The sequence below is a fragment of the Geotrypetes seraphini genome, chromosome 2, assembly GCF_902459505.1.
Source record: "Geotrypetes seraphini chromosome 2, aGeoSer1.1, whole genome shotgun sequence".
In the NCBI taxonomy this organism is placed as follows: domain Eukaryota; kingdom Metazoa; phylum Chordata; class Amphibia; order Gymnophiona; family Dermophiidae; genus Geotrypetes; species Geotrypetes seraphini.
The window spans coordinates 399,303,470-399,315,818 of record NC_047085.1 but is presented as its reverse complement, the minus strand read 5'-3'; the positions used below and the strand labels follow the sequence as shown (position 1 = coordinate 399,315,818).

General features: G+C 45.6%; 1 protein-coding gene across 3 annotated transcripts in view; it reads left to right on the top strand.

The window, feature by feature from the left end:
* Positions 1-2,020: 2,020 nt before the first annotated feature.
* Positions 2,021-12,349, top strand: part of ITGB8 (integrin subunit beta 8) — a 153,188-nt gene continuing 142,859 nt past the window's right edge. The window contains exon 1 of one of the 3 annotated variants that reach the window (XM_033930923.1): positions 2,021-2,794. In XM_033930923.1, coding sequence (XP_033786814.1) covers positions 2,716-2,794 — 79 coding nt within the window. In that variant the 5' untranslated portion in view covers positions 2,021-2,715. Of the gene's footprint in view, positions 2,795-2,966; positions 3,063-12,349 lie in introns of those variants that run through there. The other 2 variants (XM_033930925.1, XM_033930924.1) reach the window with 2 other exon arrangements.

Here is a 12,349-nt window from a genome sequence, read left to right as displayed (position 1 = left end):
CAGGGGGATACAGCACTTCCTGGATCAGAATTGCAGGATCCCAACACATCCTCCATTATCCTGGTAAGTCCTATGCTTTTGATGGGGAAGGAGTGCAGGGAATGGATGTTTCCTGCCTTATACATTGTGAAGGGCATTGAATCCAGATAGATACAGCCCTTCCTGGGGTCAGAATGGCAGGATACTGGTACAGAGTATTGTGCATCCTGCCCTAGCCCTCTATATTTAGGAGGCCATTCTGCTCTTACTCCCAGGGAGTCATGTCAACCAATTCTTGATGCTATATAAAGGAGGCCAGGTGGCACTGCTAGAGCCAGAATGAGGGGGCTGGGGTGTAATCAGGTAGGGTTACCAGATTACCCATTTGGAAATCCGGACCCCTAGACCTGCCAAGTTCCACCCATCCCCGCCCCATCATGCCCCAGTTCCGCTGCCAATCCCGCCCTAACACTGCCCCCCCCCCCCCCACTACCTGCCGGGTTTTTAAAAGCCATCCGGATCTCCAGACATGTCCTCAAAAGGAGGACATTTCTGAGGGAATCCGGACGTCTGGTAACCCTACACTCAGGTATCCCTGAAAGCCACACAAAAAGCAAAACCATGCTTCAGCTGGTGTAACTGCAGGCAGAAGCGTTTTGCATTTCTTTTACAGGATGTCTGAAGTTAGTTTACACTCTTGGTTAAAGTTGAAAAACTCATGTCCAAGAAACACGAGGAGAGGGCAATAATCTATTGTGCACCTTGGAGTCATATTAATTTTGAACACAAGCATTTTCTAGTAGAAGACAGATTCCACCTTTTCAACAGTCTCACACGTCCATCCAGAAGGTGTTGATCTTCTGCTGCAGGTTTAGAAATATTAATGGAAGGAGTTGGAGCTACATCCTGCTGCACTGTTTAAAAGACAGTAACATTAACTTGCCTAGGGGAGAGTGTGGCACTGTGGTTAAAGCTACAGCCTCAGCACGCTGAGGCAATGGGTACAAACCCAGGCTGCTCCTTGTGACCCTGGGCTAGTCTCTTAAACCTCCCCCCCCCACCCCCCCCATTACCTCAGGTACATTAGATTGATTGAGAGCCTCACCAGGACATGCAGGAAAAATGCTTGAGTACCTGAATAAATTCATGTAAACACCATTCAGAGCTCCCCTGGGTGAATAGTATAAAAAAATTGAATAAATAAATCTGAATAATTAGTTTCAATAAGATTGACCAGGTTACTGTAATTCTAAATCCAAATTATTGCTGTTCTTTTTTTTTTTTTTTTACTGCCCCTCTGGCTGTCATTCTGCAGGGAGTCCCCGCGTTGACGTCTTCTCTTTCTCTGCCGGTCCGCCCACACGGGAAGAGAAGAGCATGTCATAAGGGGCGGACCGGCAGAGAAGGAGAAGACGGCTTGCAGGGGACCCCAGTAAATGCATAGCAGCAGCTGTGACAATAAAAAAAAAGTGAAGGTTGCTGTTAAGGTGGACCAGGATCCTGGAAAATCCTGCTATTTTACCAGGATCTCAACACAAGTCATTGAGGATCCTGCAAATCCTGTTTTTACCCAGACCCGTTTTACACACTAGTTTACTCAGTGAAAAACTACCGATCTGCCTGCTGTCACTCTTTGTCCTAATATCTTAGTGCCCATTTTCTCCAGTACGTACCGGTATTCAAGAAGAATAATGTTTTTTGTTTAGTATGCAGACCAACCAGAAACCCACCATGTCTGCCGCGGGCAAGCGGCAATTGACTAGATCTCCTTTGATTTACCAACTTTTTCTTAACGCGTTCCCCCTTAAAACAAAAATAAAAAAAAATTAAGGACAATACATTAGGCATTCGTTTAAGAGAATGCCTTAAAAATGATAAAAGGGAGCGTCTGGGTAAAAGAAGACCTCCCCGAAAGAGAGGAGGTGGTGAGTGGGCAGATGACGTAATGCTCTCTCGTTGTCTCTCCTTCCCGCCCACCATTACCTAATGAGTCGCGAGGAGAAGCCCTCGTCTCCTAGCAACTCACAAGCAAGCCTCCAGCCTGAGGATGATTGGCAGGAAGGTGAGTGGAGCTGTGAGCCGGCCACCTGGGCTGCTACGGCTTCACCAGTCCGGGATAAAGAGCACTAGCCAAAAGGCCTTTCAACTTTGGTGCGCTGTGACATTTCCAGAATTGCTTTCTAGTTGTCTCTCTCTCTCTCAGTTTTCTTTTTCTTTCTGTTTAGGACTGTTTCACTTTTTGAAAATTATTCATGTCTGCCTCTGGGATAACGTTGGCAAGATGGAGCTTCCCTCTGCTCTTTTCTCATTTTGGGAGCGTGAGATGCAGACGCGAGGTGCGGCTCCGGGGCTAATTTGCAGCCTGCCTAATTTGAGCCGCCCCCCGTTCTGTTAGCCACTTCCCTTTTTCTCTTTCCTCCCACTCATTGATTCACCCTGCAGCACTGCAGGACTGGACCTAAAAAGAAAGAAAAAGGCAACAAAAAAAGAAGACAGAAACAAACGAGTCTTTGTGAAGTGAACTTGAGCCCTTTGCAGGGCAGACTTAAAAGGGGCGTGAGAGGGCGCTCTGTGCCATACCATGCTGCTTGTTGTTCCTAAGAGGAGGCGGGGCAGCAGCTCACCCCCTGTGCCCCCTCCCTTCTTGTTATCGCCCCGAGTCAAAATGCAGCTGCTACCTGCCAATGCCAACTTCTGCCAAGGCTACCTGTGAAGAAAAACCCGCCTGCTTGCACTATGGGCTGCCACTGCTGCCTTCTTTACGTCTTGTATACATTCTGGCTTTGCTGCCTGCTTTTTGGATTTTGCCAATGCGGTAAGTTGATTCTGCTCGGGTGTCGGTGGTTTATCCTTTTCCCCCTACCAGATTGGAAGAGAGTATTTTTCATTTGTTTACTGGGTGGAGGGGAGAAATAAAGGTGATTGGGAAGGGGGTTTAGTGCTCAGAGAGGGGGTTGGGACGGCACGGGTGAAGGGATATTTGTGAGGAAACTGAGCTTCTGTTCTGGAATGATTGTGGGAAGTTGCACCTGTGATGTAAATCAACGAACTGGAGGTTGTAAAAGCATTTGCACTAAGGGAAGGTATTGCTTTTTAAGTTATGGGCTTTATTATCTTTTCTTTTTTATAGCTGCTGCTGCTGTTGCTGTTGTTGTTATTATTAATAGCTGAGGTACACCAGCGGGAAGGGGGCAGTAAACGTCAGATCTGGGGCTGGAGGAGAGGGAGTAAGATGCAGGCTAAAGGGGAAGGGGTTAGTAGTTTGGGAAGGCCCACCCAATTTGACTGGTCTAGCTATGCTACTGGCATAAACCCCATGGGAATCTCATAGTAGACTTCACTAGCTTTCAGCATGGGTCCTTCAGTGCTTAGATTTTAAGTGCAGCCTTTTACCCCTAAGCTCATAGATTCTAGCTTTCTATGTGTGTGTAATTTTCAAAATGAAACTCTACCAATTCACAAGGTTATTTGCTGCTTTGGCTCTCCTTTTTGGGCTCCCCTGCTCCCCCTCAGGGCAGGGTTCCTGAAGACACCAGCCACAAGTTTAATAATAAATTCATTTTTTACAGGTTGGTTACACAGAACTATTTGCCTCCTTGCTTGTCTCTGAATGTACTCATTTTTTTTTTAAAGCTACTGTTTATGAAATAGTGGTTGAAACTTATAGTTGTAGACTGCTGTGGAAATTTGCTGATAATCCTCTTAAGTGTAATAGGTTAACAGAAATGTGTTGACTTGTATACCCATCTTTAAATAGAATTGAACAATTTTTTGTTTGCTTCAAGACTCCCAATCTATGGGTCTGTCCCTTAAAAAAAAACTGGGTCCAAAACCCAGCACTTGGTACATTACTGCTTGCTTATCCTTCTTCTACACAAAAGCACACCGCATCAGCCTGCAGCTGCTAAAGTTTAACTTATTTAAATGCAGCCTTTCACTCTCAAGCTCAATCCTGCGGAGCTCAGCACAGATTCTAGCTTTCTGTATGTGTATTATTTTTTCTTCAAAATGAAGCTCTACCAATTCACAGGATTCCTTTGCCGCTTCAGCTCTCCATTCGGAGGCCCCCTGCTCCCTCAGGTCTCAATGATACTGGACAAGGAATCTTTGACTACTAAAGCATAGCGCTAATAGGAAGCTCACTTATACCTATGGGCTTATCATTTATTTAAATACAGCCTTTTACCCTGAAGCTCACTGATTCTAGCTTTCTTGAAATGTGTGTATTTTTCAAAATGAAGCAATGGATTCACAAGGTTTCAGCTCTCATATCCCCCCCTCCCTCAGGGAAGGGTTCCTGAAGATACTGGCCACCCATTTAAATTTAATTATAAATTAAACTTAATTTTTTACAGGTTGGTTACACAGAACTATTTGTCTCCTTTCTTGTCTCTTAACAGCTGGAGACTGCTATAAAAGTTTGCTAATAACCATCATAAATGCAACAGGTTAATAGAAATATCTGTGTGTATCTCTTTAGCATTGAGCTACTTTCTCTTTGTTTGATTTATGAAAAGATTTACTCAAGGCAGTGTGCAGCAGGTATAGTTCAGCATAAAACTAACAATTATGTTAACTGTGTAAGAGTAGTAAAAAGACCAAATATAAACATTCAATGAATAAGGTAAAGTTAAAGTTAGTAAATTGAAACTTAATAATAGGATTACCATGAAACGGTTTCAAACATATACTTTATGTTACTGAAATTCAAATGAGAGAGATACTGTATAATATATATTAAGAGAGACATAATACTTATGAAGCATCTAATAAGCACAAATCAGAACATTCAAATAACATAGATATATTGCTAATGATTTCTATAATGCAGCTTATCCTATAAATGAGGGGTCAAATGCAGATATTAGATGGGGACAAGATGGGTGTTTAGAGTGCTTTGGGATAAACAGATGGGAAGCTAAACTAAAGGAAAGTTTTTCATACAGTTAAAAAAAGTATAAGGAACTGATTTAGTTAGTATATGTGGCAAGTTAGTCCTGGTGCAGAATGAGTTTATAGTCAAATCACCCTATGTTTAAAGGCTTGGTTAAAGAGCCAGGCTTTCACCTACTTCCTGATGTAAAGTCAGGTTGGAATTAGACATAGCCCCTAGAGCAGGGGTGTCAAACTCAATTACATGAGGGGCTGAAATCTGAAAAAAAGGCTAAGTCGCGGGCCAAATCTTTAATTAAGATACTTAGGGGTCCTTGTATTAAGGTACGCTAACTGATTTAGTGCGCGCTAAATGCGCACCTTAAAAGGACCCCTAAGTGACTAAGGCTTAGTCTTAATAGAAGTATAGGGTTACAACATCTCCAACCCCATGCCTGCTCTGTGGTATAAACAAAATAAATAAAAAAGACTTTTCCTCTCTCTGTTAGTCCTAGTTCACATGCTAACCATCCATCTTCTATCTCTGTCCTCTCCTTCCGTTTCCCTTTCCCTCCCCTGGAGGTCTGACATCTTTCCTTTTTTTCATCTCCATCTGTGCAGCTGCAGCAATGGACCCCACCATCTCCAGATCCACCATCTCTCCTTTTCTCAACTACCCTTTCATCCAGTATCTCTCCCTCCTTTCCCACCACCCCAGGGTCCACTAGCTTTCCCTTTCTCTTCCCAACTACACTCATATCCTGTATCTTTATCCTCCCCTCCACACCATCCCTTGTGTCCAACTTCTCTCCCTTTCTGTTCCTTTCCCTCCCTCCATCTCATTGTCCACCATGTCTCTCCCTCTCCTCTGTTTTATTTCTTCCCCGTCTCTCCCTCTCCTCTGTTTTATTTCTCCCCCACCCCACCCTCTCGTCAGTCTGGCATATGCACGTCTGGACCCCTCCTTCTCTCCCTCTGCATGTTTTTCCCTTTCTTCTTCCCAGTCTCGCCTTCAGATTTGGCCCGGCTTCCTGGTCTACTCTTCAAAGCAGCCTGCTGAGGATCGCCAGCTGGCTGTAGCAAACCTTGCAGGCTGCCGTCAACCTTGGTAGCACGTTTCCTCAGCCGCTATCCTGTACGTCACAGAGGGAACATGCTACCGAGGTTGACGGTAGCCTGCAAGTTTCACTACAGCCGGCCAGCGAGCCTCAGCAGGCTGCTTTGAAGAGGAGACCAGGAAGTCAGGATGGAGGGGAGGACCAGGCGAAGGCAGACACAAGTGAAGAGCAGCAGCGGCAGCAGTTCATGCTGGCGGGCCAGATTAAGTATAAAATGGTAAATGTCTGGCGGGCCAACTTTTAATACACTGAGGGCCAGAGTTTAACATGTCTGGGTTAGTCTTACCTTTTACCAAAGCTACTCCCAGATTCTGTACCTCCTCCACTTTCTGTTCCAAAGATATTACTTTCTCCAATTGTTGAACTAAGCCCTGGGACTGAGAAGTAATTTGTTCAGAAACATTTTTCATTTCACTCTTCTCAGAAAAGAGGAATTCAAGTCTTGTATGGCTTCCCATAGTACCTCTAAGGTTATAACGGCTGGCTTCTTACTTCACACCTGCACAACTCTCAGAAGGTTCTTTTCCTCCACATGCCCCACTCACATTTACAGTTGGATTCAGTGACTGCAGAGCAGATACCCTCACCAACACACCTGGCTGTGAGGAGGAAAACTCTATTGAAGAGAGGTTCTTGGACAGCGACATGAAGCTTGAGTTCTTTCCCAGCTCCCATGCTAGCACTCTTCACCCAGCAGACTCCTTCCAGGTTGCAGAGGGGGTCCGCTTTACTTTCAGGACTCAACGAAATCCCGTTACCGCTGGCACAGCTCATTGGTGTTCCCTGCGCATACTGCCTTTGCTCAGAAGAGACAACCAATGCGGTTCGTCAGCATTCTAAATCCCTCCAAGGTAGTTTTTCATTGGTGATACTTGGATACTCGCTGGGACTCGAGCTTTTTCCATTCCCTTTCTCTTGCCCATTTTCCCAGCAAGAGAACCGACGCTCTCACCACCACAGAGCTTCTAAGAAGCTGACATCTGCAGCCTCTCAGCAAGACACCATCTTTGATCTCCTATTGACATCATCTGAAATGGTCAATATTCTCAATGGAGAAAGGTAAATAGTGGGGTTCCTCGGGGGTTTGTGCTGGGACCGCTGCATTTTAATATATTTATCAATGATCTAGAGATGGAATAACTAGTGAAATAATTAAATTTGCTGATGACACAAAGTTGTTCAAAGCTCTTAAATCACAAGAGGATTGTGAAAAATGCAAGAGGACCTTGTGAGACTGGGAGACTGGACATCAAAATGATAGATGTTGTTTAATGTGAGCAAATGCAAAATGATGCATGTGGGAAAGAGGAACCTGAACTTTAGCTTACAATGCTGGGTTCCATGTTAGGAGTCCCTTCCTAGGAAAAAGATCTAGGTATCTTTGAGGATATATTGAAACCCTCAGCTCAATGTGTGGTGGCTGCTAAGAAAGCAAATAGAATGTTAGAAATTATCAGGAAAGGAATGGAAAACAAAGATGAAAATGTTATGCCCTTTTCTAGTGCAATGTGTCTTGTGTTCCTGAACTGTAGGACTTTGCATTTCAACTTGCAAGTTGCTTGTAGAAAATAGTCAGTCATGTTTTTGAACTCTACCTCCTTCCCAGGGAGCTGCTTCTGCCTCCCCCCATCCCCCACCACACACACTTTGTTTTCTCTAATCAATTTGCTCAGAAGTGCTCTGTGGTTTTATTTTTGGGTATTTATTTTCTTACCCCCTCTTCTACAAAGCCACGCGGTAATGGCCCCGAAGCCCATAGAGATTTAAAGGGCTTCGGTCTGTTGCCACGCGGCTTTGTAGAAGAGGTTGGAGGTTCGGCGCCCAAACGTTTCTACTTGTTGGGACCTCTGTCTAGGAAAAGATGCAGACCCGGATTATGGAAATCTGCTGCTAGCAGGATCAGCCCCTTGGAGACACCTAGCTAGCCAGCCTGCTGGTATTTTTTTTAGCTCAGGGGCCATCCCCTATGTAGCTGCTCGCATCCCTGATTTAGTCAAGAGTGTGAGCGCAGGCTGTTTTGGCTCCTTCTTGGCTTGTCTGAGATTAAAAGTGGACCAGCTGGTTGATCCTCTCCAGACCAGAATTGTGCAGCGAATCTGAGGCAGATCTCCATTTGTTCTGGTTGAGTTTTTGTGCTGAAGCATTCAGGAACCACATGGCACAATGAGTAAGGCTATGGGGAAAATGTGTGTGTGGGGGGGGGGGGGGGGGAGGGAGAAGAATCTTCAAAAGTCATTTTGAAAGTTTCTGCAACCAGAACCTAGATTCCCACTTTCTCTAAATCTCCTTCCCTGTATTTTTTGTTCAGGGAGGTCTCCATGGGCTGTTTTTGGTGTGATTTTCCTGGCAGCGGTCATCTTGGATTTTAAACTATTTTTTTTTTTTTCTAAAGCCTCAATCTGCCTCAAAACCCCTTGATTTTGCTTAAAATCAACAGGGATGGATTCCTGAATCACATTTACCCCTATATCATGCCATGCTGAAGAGCGTCCATGTCCTGTGTGCAGCAGAGCTTGCAGGGGAGGGGCAGGAGACTCGGGCTCAGCCTCCTCCAGGACTGGTGATCTGCAGGAGGTGTGTTCCAGGGGAAGAGACCCTTCCCAGAACCCTCTTAAGGTGCATTGGCCAAGTACAGATGCATTGGGGCTGCAGAACCCAGGAGGAATGGCAGAGGGTCCCTGCCAGGGTCCTCAAGATCCCCAGTACAAGGCTTCAGCCTGGATTTTGTGATACTCGTATGTAATGCCTATTTGAACTGCTGAAAGTCTTCCAATGCACCAGAGGCAGTGGTGCAGGGGACCTCCCATCAGCAGGCATCCTGGCTAGTTGAGGATACAGGCATAGACTAGGAGGATGGAAAGTCCGATTCTATGCCACTATTATCCCAGGATGAAGTTTCATAGCAGAGTCTGGTTTGGTGCAGGAGAGTGGCTGTCGAGAAGCAGTAGTGGCCCTGAACCAGGAGTATAACCCCACGGTGCACTTTCCAGCATTATTTCTGCTTTGCTAAGAGAACTGAAGCTGGAAGTTCCTCTAGCTCCTTCACCTGAGTGCTCAGTTATGAGCAGTTCTATTGCTCAGTCAGCATGTTTTTCCCTCACAACGACATCACTGAGTTGCTCATGGATCACTGGGAGCCTTCTGAGGCTTTACCCAATGGCTTTGGATTTCCAGCAGCTATTTGTTCAGCTGAAGGTAGATTCTATGGTGGCACAGGTCATCAAATGCACCTCCCTACCTGGTGAAAGTGGTGTGATGTTAAAAGGATTCACAGGACCATAAAAGTGGACTTGATCCTCAAGAGGCAATTTTGAAGCCTTAGCCTTAGGGATTAAGATGGCAGCTGTGAATTCCTTTGACACATGCTTGCCATTCGTCTGTGTCGAACATCAGTCCTAGAGGATGACGAGGATTTCCAAATGTTCTGATCTGGGTTGAATTATTTAGTGGATGCTCTGTATGATCTCATTAGAGTTACAAGCAAGGTGCTGGCCTATGTGATCTCTGCGGATGCTCTGGATCTGACAGTGGGCAGGAGATTCTGCCTCTAAAGCCACGCTGAGTAGTCTCCCATTTAAAGAACAGGTGTTATTTGACAAGGGTCTGGATGACTTGATGACAAATGTTGCCCCATGGCCTTAGCAGACCCCGGATAGCTCAGGGTCTGGGAAGGGGTCATTTTTGAGGTTCTCAAAGATTCCATCCTTCTGCAGCTGGCTAAGTGACACAGCAGTCCTTTCAGGGATCATGTCAGAGGTCCAGTGGAGGCAGGAGACTGCAGGCCTTGGGCTGTCATTTCTCTCCAACCTCTAAGAAATCACAGTGATGCCAGGACAAGGGCTGAGCTCGCCAGATAGGGGGCAGACTGTTGGCCTTCTGGTCTGTCTGGGTTCAGATTGGTGCAGACAGTTTGGCCTTGGAAGTTGTTCAGGGTGTGGTTACAAAATTGAGTTTGGTGCCCTACTTCCAGACCACTTTGTAGATTCTCCAGCCAGATAACTGGAGAGAGCCCTCAGAGTCATAGCAACAGTGCCAAGGCTATTGGATCTTCATGGCAAAGAGCCAGTCCTGGATGCCAAAATTGGGCTCGGGCAGATACTCCATATTGTGCCAAAGAAAGGCTCTGAAGATTGGATACCAATTTTAGATCTAAAGTCTATCAAGGCAGCTCTGAATATGCCACACTTCTGCATGGAGACATTGCAGTTGGTCACAATGGCAGTAGTGCCGGGCTCACAGGAGGTACTTGTAGTTCCATGTACTGGACCAGCATTTCCAGTTTTTGGTGGTGCTTCTCTTCGGCACCTTGCACCTGTTTCAAGGTGATGGTAGTGGTGGCAGCACACCTCCACAAAAACTGAGATCCAAGTGCACCTGTACTTGTGCAATTGGCTCATCAGAGCTTCATCCAAGGAGGAGGGCGAAGGAACAGTTTTGAGAGTAGTACTACAACTCTGAGAAGTGGGATGGATCGTCAGTTTCAAAAAGAGCCAGCTGGAGCTGACTTGGGGCTGGAGTACCTGAGAGTTGTTTGACATGGTTTTGGGGCAGGTCTTTCTTTCAGAACCATGCTGATCTTCTCATGGACTCACTTCAGCAACCGTTTCCATGGTTGCTGGTAGCGAAGAGCAGCATGTTGTGGTGGCTGCAGACAACTGTCCTCTCCGGGGAAATGCCTCTTCACATTTCCTCCTAGCAGGCATTAATGACCAATGCCAACATTTTTACAGCTGGGTGGAGAGGGGTCATTACAATGGTTACCCAGTGCAGGGTCATTGGACACTGGCTGAAAAGATGTCTATAAACCACCTGGAACTCGGAGCCATTTGACTAGCGCTTCAGGTATTGGAGAAGTCTCTGAAAGGCAAGACGGCCAGAGTCTTCTTGGACAATGTGACAGCGGTGGCTTATGTCAACAGGTAGGGAGGCCCCAGAAGCACCCCATTGTGCCTAGAAGCTCAACTCCTTTTCTAGTGGTAGATAATTTGCAGGCTCTCTCGGCCGCACACTTAGTGGGAGTACAAAATGTGCAGGCCAACTTTCTCAGTCAGCAGATGCTTGACCCGAGGAAATGGTCTCTGTTCCCCTTCTCACTGGGTGTTCAACACCATAGTTCTGTGGTGGGGCCCCCCATAGATGGATCTAATTATCTCAGCCATAAACACAAAGACAGTTTGCTTCTACAGCTGGAGATGTGAGCCTAGAAGCAAGGAGTTGGATGCGTTGGTCCAACCGTGGCCAGAGAATGAACTCTTGTAAGTGTGTTCTCCCATGGCCCATGCTCAGTTGAGTCATTTGCAGGATTGTGAGGCATCCAGGATTGATAATCTTGGTGGCACCTGATTGGCCCCGCAAGCTGTGGTATGCAGACTTAGTCCATTTCCAGAGGGCCGAAGGTCTTGGGCTGTCAGTTTAAGTGGGCCTTCTCACTCCAGTTTATCAAAATCTAGAACACTTTGGGTTTATGGCATAGATCTTGAGTGGGTGACCTTGAAGAGAAAGGGTATTCAGATGTGGTTGTAACCACTTTGCTCAGAGTTAAGAGGTGGGAGACTATGCTAAGGCCTGGAAGTCCTTTCAGCATTGGTGCACTGTGGTAAGTGTAAAACCCAACTGAGCTTCAAATTCATGGACCTTTTTTTTTTTTTTTGCAGGAGAGACTTCAGAAGGGCCTATTGGTCAGTTCACTGAAAGTGCAGATAGTGGGCCTTTTCTGTTTCTAAGAGTGGGGAGACATAGGTTTACTGACCTCTCATCCAGATATTGCCTGGATCATTAAAGGGGCTCTTCAGTGGTGTCCTTCGGTGTGCCCCTGTCCCTTCCTGGAGTCTTAACACTGTATTGCAGGGTCTCGGCAGTTCTTCATATGAGCCTTTGCGGACAGTTTCCCTTCTGGATCTTACAGTTAAGCAGTGGCGTACCTAGCATATGTGATACCTGGGGCCCATAATTTTTGGACACCCCCCCATCAATATAAAAAATATGATTTTTAGTAACAATCCACATATCGCACAACAAGAGTGTACCTATGAAAAGGCAGCATCTTAAACACTGTAGTGAGCACTAGAACACCAACAGATACATTGTAAAACTAAACAAGCCAGATCCTGTACAGTCAATTGATCCTGTACAGTCGATGCAATCAGAAAGCCACGTCCCTTTCATACACATAGACAGATACACCCTCGCCCAATATGGAATAATCACAAACTAAAAATAAAAATATGTAGACAAAAGTTAAACTGAACCGCCAAGAAACCAGACTCTGCATACAATGCAACACTACAACACCACAAAAACAGTAATACATGTCCTCTAATACTGTGCAAAATATAAAGACAGTAGATGTAAATTTGAAAAAACTGATACATAACAATTAC